The sequence below is a fragment of the Vicia villosa genome, linkage group LG7, assembly GCF_029867415.1.
Source record: "Vicia villosa cultivar HV-30 ecotype Madison, WI linkage group LG7, Vvil1.0, whole genome shotgun sequence".
NCBI classification, from domain to species: domain Eukaryota; kingdom Viridiplantae; phylum Streptophyta; class Magnoliopsida; order Fabales; family Fabaceae; genus Vicia; species Vicia villosa.
In genome coordinates this window covers 81,996,917-82,015,026 of record NC_081186.1, presented here as the reverse complement: position 1 = coordinate 82,015,026, position 18,110 = coordinate 81,996,917, and the positions used below count along the sequence as shown (strand labels likewise).

Below are 18,110 nucleotides of genomic sequence, written 5' to 3'. Positions count from 1 at the left end.
CGAGGAAGATTGGCGTGAATTTGCCTCCATGTTATAATGATATTATCGAGCCTGACCGCGAACAACCTTCCATCTTCTATGCCTGGAAAACACGCAAAACCGAAACGTTTTCCCCTACTGTTCCTCCTCGGTGAGATTGAAACTTCCACCGCCTTCCCTACACAGCAAAACAACTCAAAAAGATCCTTCGCGCTTGAGTAATCTGGGAATTCCGAAACATAAAAAGAAGTTATCTCCACTCCAGACGACTGGTGATTGCGGTTACTCCCCCCAAAGGGAATGTGTCCCATTTGAAGCTCCACCTCCTCTGATTCCGACGGCCAGAAACTATTTTCCATCCTTCCTTATCCTTTGATTGCCGGTGGCCACTCATCAGCTAGATTGAAAACCCTAACCCCCTTCTAGAGAGAGGTTAAAGCGACATTTTAGAGAGAGATATTGATTTTGTCGCTTGGTGTTTTGATAGTTTTCTTAGACTGAGCTTTTACCTTCCACAGATGATTGGTTGCATTAACAATTACCAAATTAAAAGGAGGTCCAGAGAGTTTGACTTTGAACCTATCGTAACAAGATTTAACGGTGAAGATCCCATCCAGATTCTTACTCCATCCAAACGAATCCATAACGTCCTCCTTCATAAACTAATAAATAGTGAGAAATAATTGAAGCTAATTTTAAGCTATGAATGAGAAACCCAAGATACTAATTAATATTAAATAGTGAAAACTAATAGAACATCTAAAAGAAAAATAATAACATTCAATTATTGAATGTAGAAAAATTATGGAATATCTAAAAGAAAATTTTATTTGCAAATTGAGAAAAAAGAACAAATTTTATTTGAAAATTTTATAAATATCATTAATATCTAACAAAAGCATAAGTACAAATTTCCACATTTAATTGTAAGATATATGTACAATTTATACATGCATCTTTATACGTCCATCCAAATTGCAAGAAAGGTACATTTGCACTCCCATTTGACAATTCCATATATAAATTGCAAAACTCTACCAAAATAATAATTAAAATTTATTTTTTAGAATTTGTAAATAAAATAGATTTGAATAAATGTAAAATATCTATAGTTTTAAAGGCAGCCTCTTCCCCAAATTCAAAGCTGCCTTGAAGTAACACACTCATTGCAAATCATGAAGAAAACCACTACTTTAGTTTTGAAAAAAGCTAACATTTATTGAATACATGATAATAGTAAGAGAATATCCCAACATGCACCAAAAGATATATGCATGTGTTTGTGCTTAGTTAAGCATGAGTAACTATCTATAAGTTTTGGTGCAAAATCATGAAAACAATCTACTAAATAAAAAAACAAAAGCAAAAGTAAAAATAAAAGGTGAATTGGGATTTGGTTCATCTTAATTTGCCTAATCGTCCAAATCCATGTCTCTGAGCTCATTTTGTTGCTTTGCCTAACTCTCTAAATTCTTGTCTCTTTTTCACAATCATATCCTCCCTCTAAAAACACAACAATTCTCTATAAGATCTTACCAATACAACCTTCCTCTCTCACAATATGTCACTCTTACGTACTCTTTTTTGTTTCTATTTTTCTTTTTTAAATTAATAGCCACATCATTTTATCTATCATTCATTCTTTCTATTTTTTTTTTTGTATTATTTTGTAATATAAATAAATTGATTTTTATTGAAAATTAATTAACACTGTATTTTATTACCAATAATCACCACTTCTTCCACTAATTTATTTTATTACCAATAATCACCACTTCTTCCACTAATTTATTCGAGTCAAAATTCAAAGAAGTTTCTGCCCGAAAACGTGATACAGCCTCGTCGAAACTCCCCAATTTTGCATCCTTCCAAGCAGTAGCACTGTTTTCTTCCCTGCCCAGCAAAACCGGAATCGAAAACGAGCCCTTGAAATTTTCTGATCCTCCACCTCCGCCTCCCGACGAATCTCCCTTGTCAATTTCTCCGTGATCACGGAACGGAACGTCAACGCCATGGTTCAAACTTCCCTTCAATGAAAACTGTTGAATAGAATCAGTTGAAAATTATGTTCCTAAATCCTCTTCTTCAACTCCATTAACATCCTGCCAAATTCTTTCAGAGTCTGCTGATGAAGAAGCAGAATCCCTATTTCCCGATGGCTCAACGTTACTTCCAAACAACCCTATCGCATCCTCTCGCATCACTAAATTAAACATCTTACCGTCAATGGTAACAGGAAAGACATCAAGTATTTTGAGATATAAATTAACCTTCACCATAATCCTTGCGACATCAAAAGCTTCTCCTTTCGCTGTTCTCTCGTCCACGCAAATGAATTTCAGCCACACCTCCGCCAATGCCACAAAAAAGTAAGACATCCACACGTGAGCAGGGATACCAAAAATTCTCAGCCAAACATCCCTACTCTCACCAACCGTTCCTTCCTCCCACCTCTTAATCTCAGAGAACCAGCTTTTCCACCAGGTTTCCCCTTCTACAATCAAATCTTCAATAAATCTCGACTCCCTATCCTTCGACAGACAGACATCCCCTCCCAATGGAATTACTCTCACGGGGTAGACCCCATCCATCTCCATATAAGATTGAATGTTGTAAGCTGACCTTGGAATGAGAACTCTCCCAACATAAGCTTTCAGAAATCTCTTTTTGTCTTCATCATTAGACTTGAAACAGACATTTATGGACACTTCCCCTGTAACATCTTTGCAACCAGAAACTCCCCCTACCGCTGCCGCGAATGTTCTGATGCCCCTCCTAGATCCCATTCCATCTCTGAAATTCCCCTCCGCCGCCTCCTTACCCACTTTGGAACCCCCTCCTCCGATACTCTGATTCACAAACCCTGAGTCTCCTACCAGCTTACCCCTTTGAAAACGAGGAAGATTGGCGTGAATTTGCCTCCCTGTTATAATGATATTATCGAGCCTGACCGCGAACAACCTTCCATCTTCTATGCCTGGAAAACACGCAAAACCGAAACGTTTTCCCCTACTGTTCCTCCTCGGTGAGATTGAAACTTCCACCGCCTTCCCTACACAGCAAAACAACTCAAAAAGATCCTTCGCGCTTGAGTAATCTGGGAATTCCGAAACATAAAAAGAAGTTATCTCCACTCCAGACGACTGGTGATTGCGGTTACTCCCCCCAAAGGGAATGTGTCCCATTTGAAGCTCCACCTCCTCTGATTCCGACGGCCAGAAACTATTTTCCATCCTTCCTTATCCTTTGATTGCCGGTGGCCACTCATCAGCTAGATTGAAAACCCTAACCCCCTTCTAGAGAGAGGTTAAAGCGACATTTTAGAGAGAGATATTGATTTTGTCGCTTGGTGTTTTGATAGTTTTCTTAGACTGAGCTTTTACCTTCCACAGATGATTGGTTGCATTAACAATTACCAAATTAAAAGGAGGTCCAGAGAGTTTGACTTTGAACCTATCGTAACAAGATTTAACGGTGAAGATCCCATCCAGATTCTTACTCCATCCAAACGAATCCATAACGTCCTCCTTCATAAACTAATAAATAGTGAGAAATAATTGAAGCTAATTTTAAGCTATGAATGAGAAACCCAAGATACTAATTAATATTAAATAGTGAAAACTAATAGAACATCTAAAAGAAAAATAATAACATTCAATTATTGAATGTAGAAAAATTATGGAATATCTAAAAGAAAATTTTATTTGCAAATTGAGAAAAAAGAACAAATTTTATTTGAAAATTTTATAAATATCATTAATATCTAACAAAAGCATAAGTACAAATTTCCACATTTAATTGTAAGATATATGTACAATTTATACATGCATCTTTATACGTCCATCCAAATTGCAAGAAAGGTACATTTGCACTCCCATTTGACAATTCCATATATAAATTGCAAAACTCTACCAAAATAATAATTAAAATTAATTTTTTAGAATTTGTAAATAAAATAGATTTGAATAAATGTAAAATATCTATAGTTTTAAAGGCAGCCTCTTCCCCAAATTCAAAGCTGCCTTGAAGTAACACACTCATTGCAAATCATGAAGAAAACCACTACTTTAGTTTTGAAAAAAGCTAACATTTATTGAATACATGATAATAGTAAGAGAATATCCCAACATGCACCAAAAGATATATGCATGTGTTTGTGCTTAGTTAAGCATGAGTAACTATCTATAAGTTTTGGTGCAAAATCATGAAAACAATCTACTAAATAAAAAAACAAAAGCAAAAGTAAAAATAAAAGGTGAATTGGGATTTGGTTCATCTTAATTTGCCTAATCGTCCAAATCCATGTCTCTGAGCTCATTTTGTTGCTTTGCCTAACTCTCTAAATTCTTGTCTCTTTTTCACAATCATATCCTCCCTCTAAAAACACAACAATTCTCTATAAGATCTTACCAATACAACCTTCCTCTCTCACAATATGTCACTCTTACGTACTCTTTTTTGTTTCTATTTTTCTTTTTTAAATTAATAGCCACATCATTTTATCTATCATTCATTCTTTCTATTTTTTTTTGTATTATTTTGTAATATAAATAAATTGATTTTTATTGAAAATTAATTAACACTGTATTTTATTACCAATAATCACCACTTCTTCCACTAATTTATTTTATTACCAATAATCACCACTTCTTCCACTAATTTATTCGAGTCAAAATTCAAAGAAGTTTCTGCCCGAAAACGTGATACAGCCTCGTCGAAACTCCCCAATTTTGCATCCTTCCAAGCAGTAGCACTGTTTTCTTCCCTGCCCAGCAAAACCGGAATCGAAAACGAGCCCTTGAAATTTTCTGATCCTCCACCTCCGCCTCCCGACGAATCTCCCTTGTCAATTTCTCCGTGATCACGGAACGGAACGTCAACGCCATGGTTCAAACTTCCCTTCAATGAAAACTGTTGAATAGAATCAGTTGAAAATTATGTTCCTAAATCCTCTTCTTCAACTCCATTAACATCCTGCCAAATTCTTTCAGAGTCTGCTGATGAAGAAGCAGAATCCCTATTTCCCGATGGCTCAACGTTACTTCCAAACAACCCTATCGCATCCTCTCGCATCACTAAATTAAACATCTTACCGTCAATGGTAACAGGAAAGACATCAAGTATTTTGAGATATAAATTAACCTTCACCATAATCCTTGCGACATCAAAAGCTTCTCCTTTCGCTGTTCTCTCGTCCACGCAAATGAATTTCAGCCACACCTCCGCCAATGCCACAAAAAAGTAAGACATCCACACGTGAGCAGGGATACCAAAAATTCTCAGCCAAACATCCCTACTCTCACCAACCGTTCCTTCCTCCCACCTCTTAATCTCAGAGAACCAGCTTTTCCACCAGGTTTCCCCTTCTACAATCAAATCTTCAATAAATCTCGACTCCCTATCCTTCGACAGACAGACATCCCCTCCCAATGGAATTACTCTCACGGGGTAGACCCCATCCATCTCCATATAAGATTGAATGTTGTAAGCTGACCTTGGAATGAGAACTCTCCCAACATAAGCTTTCAGAAATCTCTTTTTGTCTTCATCATTAGACTTGAAACAGACATTTATGGACACTTCCCCTGTAACATCTTTGCAACCAGAAACTCCCCCTACCGCTGCCGCGAATGTTCTGATGCCCCTCCTAGATCCCATTCCATCTCTGAAATTCCCCTCCGCCGCCTCCTTACCCACTTTGGAACCCCCTCCTCCGATACTCTGATTCACAAACCCTGAGTCTCCTACCAGCTTACCCCTTTGAAAACGAGGAAGATTGGCGTGAATTTGCCTCCCTGTTATAATGATATTATCGAGCCTGACCGCGAACAACCTTCCATCTTCTATGCCTGGAAAACACGCAAAACCGAAACGTTTTCCCCTACTGTTCCTCCTCGGTGAGATTGAAACTTCCACCGCCTTCCCTACACAGCAAAACAACTCAAAAAGATCCTTCGCGCTTGAGTAATCTGGGAATTCCGAAACATAAAAAGAAGTTATCTCCACTCCAGACGACTGGTGATTGCGGTTACTCCCCCCAAAGGGAATGTGTCCCATTTGAAGCTCCACCTCCTCTGATTCCGACGGCCAGAAACTATTTTCCATCCTTCCTTATCCTTTGATTGCCGGTGGCCACTCATCAGCTAGATTGAAAACCCTAACCCCCTTCTAGAGAGAGGTTAAAGCGACATTTTAGAGAGAGATATTGATTTTGTCGCTTGGTGTTTTGATAGTTTTCTTAGACTGAGCTTTTACCTTCCACAGATGATTGGTTGCATTAACAATTACCAAATTAAAAGGAGGTCCAGAGAGTTTGACTTTGAACCTATCGTAACAAGATTTAACGGTGAAGATCCCATCCAGATTCTTACTCCATCCAAACGAATCCATAACGTCCTCCTTCATAAACTAATAAATAGTGAGAAATAATTGAAGCTAATTTTAAGCTATGAATGAGAAACCCAAGATACTAATTAATATTAAATAGTGAAAACTAATAGAACATCTAAAAGAAAAATAATAACATTCAATTATTGAATGTAGAAAAATTATGGAATATCTAAAAGAAAATTTTATTTGCAAATTGAGAAAAAAGAACAAATTTTATTTGAAAATTTTATAAATATCATTAATATCTAACAAAAGCATAAGTACAAATTTCCACATTTAATTGTAAGATATATGTACAATTTATACATGCATCTTTATACGTCCATCCAAATTGCAAGAAAGGTACATTTGCACTCCCATTTGACAATTCCATATATAAATTGCAAAACTCTACCAAAATAATAATTAAAATTAATTTTTTAGAATTTGTAAATAAAATAGATTTGAATAAATGTAAAATATCTATAGTTTTAAAGGCAGCCTCTTCCCCAAATTCAAAGCTGCCTTGAAGTAACACACTCATTGCAAATCATGAAGAAAACCACTACTTTAGTTTTGAAAAAAGCTAACATTTATTGAATACATGATAATAGTAAGAGAATATCCCAACATGCACCAAAAGATATATGCATGTGTTTGTGCTTAGTTAAGCATGAGTAACTATCTATAAGTTTTGGTGCAAAATCATGAAAACAATCTACTAAATAAAAAAACAAAAGCAAAAGTAAAAATAAAAGGTGAATTGGGATTTGGTTCATCTTAATTTGCCTAATCGTCCAAATCCATGTCTCTGAGCTCATTTTGTTGCTTTGCCTAACTCTCTAAATTCTTGTCTCTTTTTCACAATCATATCCTCCCTCTAAAAACACAACAATTCTCTATAAGATCTTACCAATACAACCTTCCTCTCTCACAATATGTCACTCTTACGTACTCTTTTTTGTTTCTATTTTTCTTTTTTAAATTAATAGCCACATCATTTTATCTATCATTCATTCTTTCTATTTTTTTTTGTATTATTTTGTAATATAAATAAATTGATTTTTATTGAAAATTAATTAACACTGTATTTTATTACCAATAATCACCACTTCTTCCACTAATTTATTTTATTACCAATAATCACCACTTCTTCCACTAATTTATTCGAGTCAAAATTCAAAGAAGTTTCTGCCCGAAAACGTGATACAGCCTCGTCGAAACTCCCCAATTTTGCATCCTTCCAAGCAGTAGCACTGTTTTCTTCCCTGCCCAGCAAAACCGGAATCGAAAACGAGCCCTTGAAATTTTCTGATCCTCCACCTCCGCCTCCCGACGAATCTCCCTTGTCAATTTCTCCGTGATCACGGAACGGAACGTCAACGCCATGGTTCAAACTTCCCTTCAATGAAAACTGTTGAATAGAATCAGTTGAAAATTATGTTCCTAAATCCTCTTCTTCAACTCCATTAACATCCTGCCAAATTCTTTCAGAGTCTGCTGATGAAGAAGCAGAATCCCTATTTCCCGATGGCTCAACGTTACTTCCAAACAACCCTATCGCATCCTCTCGCATCACTAAATTAAACATCTTACCGTCAATGGTAACAGGAAAGACATCAAGTATTTTGAGATATAAATTAACCTTCACCATAATCCTTGCGACATCAAAAGCTTCTCCTTTCGCTGTTCTCTCGTCCACGCAAATGAATTTCAGCCACACCTCCGCCAATGCCACAAAAAAGTAAGACATCCACACGTGAGCAGGGATACCAAAAATTCTCAGCCAAACATCCCTACTCTCACCAACCGTTCCTTCCTCCCACCTCTTAATCTCAGAGAACCAGCTTTTCCACCAGGTTTCCCCTTCTACAATCAAATCTTCAATAAATCTCGACTCCCTATCCTTCGACAGACAGACATCCCCTCCCAATGGAATTACTCTCACGGGGTAGACCCCATCCATCTCCATATAAGATTGAATGTTGTAAGCTGACCTTGGAATGAGAACTCTCCCAACATAAGCTTTCAGAAATCTCTTTTTGTCTTCATCATTAGACTTGAAACAGAAATTTATGGACACTTCCCCTGTAACATCTTTGCAACCAGAAACTCCCCCTACCGCTGCCGCGAATGTTCTGATGCCCCTCCTAGATCCCATTCCATCTCTGAAATTCCCCTCCGCCGCCTCCTTACCCACTTTGGAACCCCCTCCTCCGATACTCTGATTCACAAACCCTGAGTCTCCTACCAGCTTACCCCTTTGAAAACGAGGAAGATTGGCGTGAATTTGCCTCCCTGTTATAATGATATTATCGAGCCTGACCGCGAACAACCTTCCATCTTCTATGCCTGGAAAACACGCAAAACCGAAACGTTTTCCCCTACTGTTCCTCCTCGGTGAGATTGAAACTTCCACCGCCTTCCCTACACAGCAAAACAACTCAAAAAGATCCTTCGCGCTTGAGTAATCTGGGAATTCCGAAACATAAAAAGAAGTTATCTCCACTCCAGACGACTGGTGATTGCGGTTACTCCCCCCAAAGGGAATGTGTCCCATTTGAAGCTCCACCTCCTCTGATTCCGACGGCCAGAAACTATTTTCCATCCTTCCTTATCCTTTGATTGCCGGTGGCCACTCATCAGCTAGATTGAAAACCCTAACCCCCTTCTAGAGAGAGGTTAAAGCGACATTTTAGAGAGAGATATTGATTTTGTCGCTTGGTGTTTTGATAGTTTTCTTAGACTGAGCTTTTACCTTCCACAGATGATTGGTTGCATTAACAATTACCAAATTAAAAGGAGGTCCAGAGAGTTTGACTTTGAACCTATCGTAACAAGATTTAACGGTGAAGATCCCATCCAGATTCTTACTCCATCCAAACGAATCCATAACGTCCTCCTTCATAAACTAATAAATAGTGAGAAATAATTGAAGCTAATTTTAAGCTATGAATGAGAAACCCAAGATACTAATTAATATTAAATAGTGAAAACTAATAGAACATCTAAAAGAAAAATAATAACATTCAATTATTGAATGTAGAAAAATTATGGAATATCTAAAAGAAAATTTTATTTGCAAATTGAGAAAAAAGAACAAATTTTATTTGAAAATTTTATAAATATCATTAATATCTAACAAAAGCATAAGTACAAATTTCCACATTTAATTGTAAGATATATGTACAATTTATACATGCATCTTTATACGTCCATCCAAATTGCAAGAAAGGTACATTTGCACTCCCATTTGACAATTCCATATATAAATTGCAAAACTCTACCAAAATAATAATTAAAATTAATTTTTTAGAATTTGTAAATAAAATAGATTTGAATAAATGTAAAATATCTATAGTTTTAAAGGCAGCCTCTTCCCCAAATTCAAAGCTGCCTTGAAGTAACACACTCATTGCAAATCATGAAGAAAACCACTACTTTAGTTTTGAAAAAAGCTAACATTTATTGAATACATGATAATAGTAAGAGAATATCCCAACATGCACCAAAAGATATATGCATGTGTTTGTGCTTAGTTAAGCATGAGTAACTATCTATAAGATTTGGTGCAAAATCATGAAAAAAATCTACTAAATAAAAAAAACAAAAGCAAAAGTAAAAATAAAAGGTGAATTGGGATTTGGTTCATCTTAATTTGCCTAATCGTCCAAATCCATGTCTCTGAGCTCATTTTGTTGCTTTGCCTAACTCTCTAAATTCTTGTCTCTTTTTCACAATCATATCCTCCCTCTAAAAACACAACAATTCTCTATAAGATCTTACCAATACAACCTTCCTCTCTCACAATATGTCACTCTTACGTACTCTTTTTTGTTTCTATTTTTCTTTTTTAAATTAATAGCCACATCATTTTATCTATCATTCATTCTTTCTATTTTTTTTGTATTATTTTGTAATATAAATAAATTGATTTTTATTGAAAATTAATTAACACTGTATTTTATTACCAATAATCACCACTTCTTCCACTAATTTATTTTATTACCAATAGTCACCACTTCTTCCACTAATTTATTCGAGTCAAAATTCAAAGAAGTTTCTGCCCGAAAACGTGATACAGCCTCGTCGAAACTCCCCAATTTTGCATCCTTCCAAGCAGTAGCACTGTTTTCTTCCCTGCCCAGCAAAACCGGAATCGAAAACGAGCCCTTGAAATTTTCTGATCCTCCACCTCCGCCTCCCGACGAATCTCCCTTGTCAATTTCTCCGTGATCACGGAACGGAACGTCAACGCCATGGTTCAAACTTCCCTTCAATGAAAACTGTTGAATAGAATCAGTTGAAAATTATGTTCCTAAATCCTCTTCTTCAACTCCATTAACATCCTGCCAAATTCTTTCAGAGTCTGCTGATGAAGAAGCAGAATCCCTATTTCCCGATGGCTCAGCGTTACTTCCAAACAACCCTATCGCATCCTCTCGCATCACTAAATTAAACATCTTACCGTCAATGGTAACAGGAAAGACATCAAGTATTTTGAGATATAAATTAACCTTCACCATAATCCTTGCGACATCAAAAGCTTCTCCTTTCGCTGTTCTCTCGTCCACGCAAATGAATTTCAGCCACACCTCCGCCAATGCCACAAAAAAGTAAGACATCCACACGTGAGCAGGGATACCAAAAATTCTCAGCCAAACATCCCTACTCTCACCAACCGTTCTGTAATACGGTGAACTGACTTTTTATCGATCGAAAATGTCGCGGTTAAGCATGAGTCGCCACCGACTTTTATTTTATCCAAACAAATTCAGAAAGGCTAAAAGAAACAGAAAAAAAACCTTTTAAAGAAATCTAAGTTCGGGGGGTAATTTATGCAAAGGGAATGTGTAAGGCACCCTTTGCATCCATGGTTTTCCATGGGCTCTTAATTGCTTTGCTTGCTCGTTTTCAGAAAATATAGATGAAAGAGGAAAAATGGACTTTAGCTCGTAAATGAGCGTAGCCAGCTTTTGAAGAATTTTGAGAAAGAATATAGAAAATAGAGCATGGCAAGGCAATTAGGGGCAATTACCTTAAACTCAGATGATAGGTCTCTTTTTAGCCTTTCAGAATGAAAGGGTCAATCCTTGCCATAAGAGGGCGGGAAGCCTTTCGTTTGGAGGTAGAAGGGTCATCGAATTATCATTCGCTCAAAGACTGACCCATGCCATAAAGAGGCAGGTAGTCTAAGGGGAAGGATCAGAATAGCCTTTCGTAGGCAACCAGAAGATACCTCAGCCGTTTCCGTAGGCAACTTCCGAGGGTCGAGGTCATGTTAGTGTATCGAAGGCAGCATCATTAGGGACCATGACCTTTAATCGAGGCAACATGGCTGAGGTATCCTCGTATTCGAGGGACTGGCTATTCTGCACAAAATACAAGGCAACAAGGCAACGGGCAACAAGGCAACAGAGAGTTACCCAGAAAAGTGTGCGTGGGTGCAACAATCACGTGATTATATTCAGTTATATTATCTTGTAAATTTAAGTGATGCTAATTCAGTTCAGAGTTGCACTCCCTAGGGTTACTAACCACAACAATTAATATTAACAATTATGGGGAAGGGAAATTGCAACCAGCGGAGGAGAAGGGAATTGAAACCAGCGGGATAAAATAAAGCAAATAGGTTTGAAACAAGTAATAATAGAGATTAGGGTTTAGGATTACCGATATTCGTAGCTTTGGCAATTTGGCAAACCCTGAAAAAGTGGGAAAAATAAACAAAAATAGGGTGAGTGTGTGGACCTCCGATTTTTTTTTAATACCGGGCCATACCTCTGATCTGTAGAGATACGTGAACTGACTCTTTTTTGTCGCTTAATGCTTTCGCATTTTTTGAAAATTCACAGAGTCGCCACCGACCTTTTATTTTATCCAATTAAGGAAAGGTTTATAAAAGAAACAGAAAAAAGACCTTTAAGAAATTCTGGGTAAGGGGGTAGGTTATACAAAGGGAAGGTGTTAGCACCCTTTGTATCCATGGTTATCCATGGGCTCTTAAGTTTGCTTAGCTCACTTGTTTTTCGATGACTTTTCAATTGCTCTGAAATTGCTCATATGTGGCTTCAAATACTTTTGTAAATTGAATTTTGTAATGATCCGTTTGTGGATGTATACAAAATGCTTGTTTATCTTTCGAAAGATGTTTTGAAAAGAACGTTAACTTTGTAATAATCCGTGTTTGGATGTATACAAAGTATTGTCTTTTTTGAAAGTTTTGTTTTGAAAAACAACAGTGTATGAGAATTTTGTTTGTTTTGATTTGAGCAAGCAAACTAGGAGGTCTACCCTGAGTTGTAAGGTCTTTATCCTGTTTCCTTTAAAAATCTATCCTTTCACCGGATATAAAAGCAAGGTTCGATTTTGTACTCAAAATAGTAGAATTTGACTTTGATTTTGAAAGAATGAAAAGGATTACCTGAAGAGGTGCAAGTGTGATTGTGATTGGATTCAGATATTTATCTTTGAAGTTAGTGATCTAACGGTTCAATTTTATCTTTGACATACACGCAGTTTATATTTGCTGGAAATTAAAGTGCGGAAATGTAAAGTGCGGAAAGTAAATCTACGCTATTACATCAATTGTGCGGGAAATGTAAACTAGCCTATTTACATGAATTTGACATCCTATACATTTATCTAGGAATTTTAAATTGCAAGAAAAATAAAAGGCATGTTTTTGGAATTTTTATGATTGATTTTAATTATAATTAATGCATGATTAATTAAATTAAAATGAAGAAAAAAGATGAAAATAGGTTTAAACCTAGAAATTAAGTTTAAAATATGTACAAAATATTTGTTAATTAATTTTAAAACAAAACTAATTTTTTTGGGATTTTTGAAATTGATTTGAAATTGATTAAGCTAATTAATACATAATTATACAAATAATTAAAACTTAAAGATAAAATTATTCAAAATATGTACAAAATTAGTTTATAATATATAAACAATATTTAACATAAAGAACAATTTTTTTTATGATTTTTTGATTGGTTAGAATAATTAAAAAGCAAATATATAAATATATACTAATTAATTATGCAAAATATTGAAATTATGAAGAAAAATAAAATATTTTTATTTCAGAAAATAATATATTATTTTAGAAGTCTAAAAATATTTTTTATGTATTTTTTGGATTTTTAAAACTATTTTAAATTAATTTAACAAAGAAATTAAAATAAAATAGAAAATAAAATAGAAAATAAAAGGATACTGATCCTGTGTGGTAATCAGTGAGGGCGCATGGTGGGGAAGAGTGATCTGGCGCGTTGAATCATTCATTAAATGAGATCAGATGGTCCAGAAATTGAGGCACGTGGTGATCAGTACACCTGCAAAGCACTGGATTAGTGGAAAGTTTAAAAACACGCGCGCGCTTCTGGACCAATGAGGGGGAGACACCTCATCGTCTTCAACCTTCAGACAAGGCCTTTTACAGCGCTTTTGTAAAAAAGCGCTATTGTAAGTGAACCCTAAATCTGCAAAATAACGAATAGGGTCAAACAAGCATAGAAATCAAGCGCGATGGTACCATTGGATTCGTCTTGTTCCACTGAATGTAACCCTGCCCTTAATTTGTTTTAATTTTGGCCCTAATGAAGAACCCTAATTTTGAGCTAAGAAAACCCTAAAATGGTATATGCTACAAACATCCATTAAAATCCAATTGAAGCTCCAGAAACGACCAGAGCTTCAAACCAAACACAATTATGCATCTACATCTTGTTAAATATGCGTGTGTTATGAGATATAAGTTGGTTTTAGTTTGAACAAACCGTGGCCTATATAGCTCGATTCAGTGATGTTTAGGACTTGCAATTGATTGGAATAGTTTCAGTGAAGCTCAGAGATGATGTTTGAATGCTTAGTTTGTATTGAAATGGACTGAAATTAAAAACTCGAATTTGAATTTTCTTTGAATTTTTTTTAAGTGATTACAAGTGTATATGAGCAAGGCTTTGTTTCTGATTCGTGTCTCTTTTGGCTCTCCTTGTTTATGAAATATGCAGCTTCATTTATAGGCCTTGGAGTGCTTAAATTTGAAGCTAAAAGCAATGATTGCTTTTGTTGAATTTTTGACTTTCAAGCTTGGAACTCAAGCAACCTTGGCTTGCTCTTTCCTTAGCCTTTCCTTGCAGCTTTCTTGCTGCATAATTAAGCCACATGTGTGAGCTTTTAGCTTAGAAAATAAGCTATGATTTATCCTTCCTTTTTTTCCTTTTTAATTTAATCTTAAATGATAAAATTAAATCAAAAAATGGAGAAAAATGATGTGGGCTTTGTCTTGGTCGTGGGAGGCCCATAACATCATGGAAATGATGTTTGAATGCTGAAAACTTGGCCCCATTTGGAAAAAACACATTTTTGAGCAATGTTGATTTCATGCATTTTCCCAAAATTTAGCCAACTTCAACAAGGTGTAAATCCTTCAATTTTTGTCATATGAAGGAGATCTTGCACTTTTTAGAAACCTCAAAGAGTCCTCTAACCAATGTCTTTGGTCTCATGTCAAAATGATTTTTGAAGCTCCTTGTGTGTCCTTTTGAAAAAAGTGTCTTTTTGTTGACTTTGAAAATGACCTGTAATGTCTTTGATCATATTTTTCAAATGGTGAATCCAATGACCATGGGATCAATGGCATTTGAAAGATAATTGAATTTCCTTCAAAACAAGCTTTGGTTTGAATTTTTTGGATGAAGGATGAGAGAGTTATGATCAGTCAAAGTTGAGTTGACTTTTCAGGCAAAAACCCTAATTTTGAATCTTAGGGTTTTGTTGATTTTTGATCTTTCCTTGATGAATTAAGATCATCCAATGATCAAATGATGAATCCTTTGACAAAATATGGACTTTGACAAAAAAATTCATTTTTGACTGTCTGTTGACTTTTTGGTCAAACGGGTCGTCTGTTGACTGTTTGAGCTGCTGACGGTGCGTCTGAGTGAATTGAAGTTTGAAAATTTGTATGATGGTACTTTGAGATATATGGATGTGTATGAAATCCATTTGAGCTCTCAAAAACTTGTTGCTCCTGTAAAAACAAGAAAAAACCCTGATTAGGGACTGTTTGTGTAGGAGACAGTTAAGCGTACCTGATTTTTGTGCAGTGTTGAGTCTCTGCTAATCGCGTGATATTCAGAGGACTTCTAGAACAAAAATCTTGGAATTTTGAATTGTGAAAGATTGATTTGATTGATGGTACAAAACACTGAGAATTGTACCGCCAGCAGTTTGGCTGTCAACTGACTGTTCAGGTATTGACGCAGCAGTTAGAGTGAAAAATCAACAGTCAAAGTTAATTTTATTTTTTTGTTATTTTTGTTTTTTTGTTTTATGTGAAAAATGAAAGTTTATTTACATGACTTGTTAAAAAAACAAAGACATAATAAATAACTATTATTTACTGTTACCAGTACAGTCTGAGTTTCCTGATTCTGCGTCTGCAAAAAAAGTTTTAACTCTGTACCAATTGTGTCAGTACTATTTATCTGTAAATAAATAAATAGCATGTGTGAAGTAATGAACAGTATTTGGCGTTTGCGTAAGAATAAATTCAACTGCAAGCCAAATTACTGTATAAGAAAAATTCTAAAAACTAAGTGTTTCATATGTTAGGATATTTGTTGAAATAATCCATAATTATATGAGACTTTTAATTTTCAGATTGGAGTTTTCTTGAAAAATATGTGGGCAAATTTTGGGGTATAACAGAGTGCATTATCGGTTCGGAGGCAAACCTTGCTAATCCTAAAAATACAAATATAACGAAATTTAAAATAAATAGATAAAATAAGTACTTAGCTTCGAATTTGATTGACATGGTTGGCGGTCGGAGGAAGCCTCGGGGTCAACCTTCGGATTTTGAAGGCGCGTGGTCGAAGGTCTATGATGGAGCAGCGCGTTCGGGCTCTTTAGATATGGAATTAGCGAGATCCAGTGGAGGAGATAGAGGATGAATTTGCAACTATCCACGAGAATAGATGAATAGCTCGAATGTACCTCACAATGAACAAGAAAAATGTTAGTAATAAAAGGTAAGATAATGTACAATAAAATGACGAAAAATACTCGCAACTATTAACTACAGTTAATAATAATAATAAAAACATAAAGTTAAATATTAAGTAACAATTATTAAAATGTTTTTGGGATTTTATAAACCAATTTAAATATCCTAAAAAAATGCAATTAAATATTGGTTTATTTATTTATTTAAGATGAAGAAGAAATTAAAACAACAAACCTGATATGTCAATTTAAATATCCTGATATGTCACTAGTGAGAGGCGGCCCCCTTTGATCTCATTTGCCTAATTTCCGGCCACTCAATCATTGACACGTGGCAAGGGAAAAAAATAAAAATAAAAGAATAGCAACAGTAATACATCGTATGAGCATTCTAAGTAGTGAACCAAAACACTCAATGAGACTTTGTCTCTTTCTTTCTTCTGCAATCCGAAGACCTTTCTGCAAACACTCAACCACTTTGAAACTCCACCAAAATTAAAAAAAACAAGGTTTAACATCAATAATTTTTTTTCTAAAACCCCAATCAATTCTCAAAGCCTCAGACTCAGCACCATACATAAAAATGTTCATGAATCTTAAACGTTCAAACCGAAATCAAACACCAGTTATTGATGGTTATTGGCAATTTGTAGAGGGGTTTGCATCGATGAATCATGGAGAATACTGTAGTAACAAAAAAATCATAAAAAGGGATCAAGAGAAATACCAAATTGGAGAAGACTCTCCGACGATGAATCCGGCGAGGCCTTACGTTTCGTAGAGATGATTGGTAAGCTCGAAATTGATTCTTCTTCCATTTTTCTAGTTTCTCTCTGATTTCCCTCTTCCTCTTCCATGTTATGCGGATGTGAGTGATTTTCCTGCTGTGGACGGTTGAGTGACTATTCGGAGGCGGAGAGAGATTAAGCGGTTCAGCCGCTGTGTGTTACACCGTCGGTGGTGTCGAGGGCGCTCTGCTGCCGGTGTTGTTCGTGAAGAGCTTGATCAGAAGCCGGAGCGTGTGCCGCGATGATATGAATGGATGTTATCTTCTGATCGTGGCCTGGGTTCATAACATATTGTTGTTGTTCGTTGGTGAATGTTGTTGTAATTGTATTTATGGCTTTATGGTTGTGTGGACTTCACGATTGCAGGAGAAACAGGCTTGGCGGAGTCGATTCGGCAGTAGAGAACTGCGGTTGAATTGCTGTCATCACTACAGGCTTGTTTTGGTTTGTGTAATAAAAAACATGAAGAGGGAATCGATTAATGAAGATGATGATTTTGGATGTTAGTATAGGATGAAGTGGTTCGGTACTGTGTGTGAGAATTGTAAAGGTTGCAGATGGTTTGTTGTACCGACAAAGCTATTGTGTGTATGGAATTGTAGAAAAAATAAGGGTCACTGTGTAGATATGTACATGAATAGGGTACGTTCAAGACAAAAAATAAGGATTAGGAATCGGTCCCCCGTTTTGTACGCGAATGTTAGTTTATATAAGAATAAAAATTAGGTTAGAATAAAATAGAATAAAGTTAACTTCAATCAACATAATTAAAATCTTAAATCAAAATTAATTTGATTTTAGATTTTTACTATATTAATCAAATTATATTAATCTTTTCCTAATTTATTGTTACTAAGACAAAAATACATGAAATAACCAATAAAAATTAAAACTTTCCCTTTTTTGATTTTTGAACTATAAAATGCACAAAGTTGTGATTCAAATGAATAT

The 18,110-nt window shown here is 35.6% G+C and overlaps 3 protein-coding genes across 3 annotated transcripts; all 3 read right to left on the bottom strand.

The window, feature by feature from the left end:
• Nucleotides 1–1,724: 1,724 nt before the first annotated feature.
• On the bottom strand, nt 1,725–3,212 carry LOC131619485 (uncharacterized). Its single transcript, XM_058890574.1, has 2 exons — nt 2,079–3,212; nt 1,725–2,018 (listed from the first exon to the last, which is right to left on the bottom strand). The coding sequence occupies exons 1-2, from the start codon at nt 3,210–3,212 to the stop codon at nt 1,725–1,727; spliced, it is 1,428 nt and encodes a 475-aa protein (XP_058746557.1).
• A 1,384-nt stretch (nt 3,213–4,596) lies between these two features.
• On the bottom strand, nt 4,597–6,084 carry LOC131619484 (uncharacterized). Its single transcript, XM_058890572.1, has 2 exons — nt 4,951–6,084; nt 4,597–4,890 (listed from the first exon to the last, which is right to left on the bottom strand). Exons 1-2 carry the CDS (start codon nt 6,082–6,084, stop codon nt 4,597–4,599), a joined length of 1,428 nt encoding a protein of 475 aa, XP_058746555.1.
• Nucleotides 6,085–7,468: 1,384 nt separating this feature from the next.
• Nucleotides 7,469–8,956, bottom strand: LOC131619483 (uncharacterized). The gene is made up of 2 exons (XM_058890571.1): nt 7,823–8,956; nt 7,469–7,762 (listed from the first exon to the last, which is right to left on the bottom strand). Exons 1-2 carry the CDS (start codon nt 8,954–8,956, stop codon nt 7,469–7,471), a joined length of 1,428 nt encoding a protein of 475 aa, XP_058746554.1.
• Between the last annotated feature and the right edge of the window lie 9,154 nt (nt 8,957–18,110).

Excerpts from the sequence above, each read along its gene's own strand:
- LOC131619485 (XM_058890574.1), bottom strand. The coding sequence starts at position 3,212 with ATGGAAAATAGTTTCTGGCCGTCGGAATCAGAGGAGGTGGAGCTTCAA. Across the intron at positions 2,019-2,078 it reads CTGAAAGAATTTGGCAGGAT|TTTTCATTGAAGGGAAGTTT; the intron begins GTTAATGGAGTT and ends TCTATTCAACAG.
- LOC131619484 (XM_058890572.1), bottom strand. The coding sequence starts at position 6,084 with ATGGAAAATAGTTTCTGGCCGTCGGAATCAGAGGAGGTGGAGCTTCAA. Across the intron at positions 4,891-4,950 it reads CTGAAAGAATTTGGCAGGAT|TTTTCATTGAAGGGAAGTTT; the intron begins GTTAATGGAGTT and ends TCTATTCAACAG.
- LOC131619483 (XM_058890571.1), bottom strand. The coding sequence starts at position 8,956 with ATGGAAAATAGTTTCTGGCCGTCGGAATCAGAGGAGGTGGAGCTTCAA. Across the intron at positions 7,763-7,822 it reads CTGAAAGAATTTGGCAGGAT|TTTTCATTGAAGGGAAGTTT; the intron begins GTTAATGGAGTT and ends TCTATTCAACAG.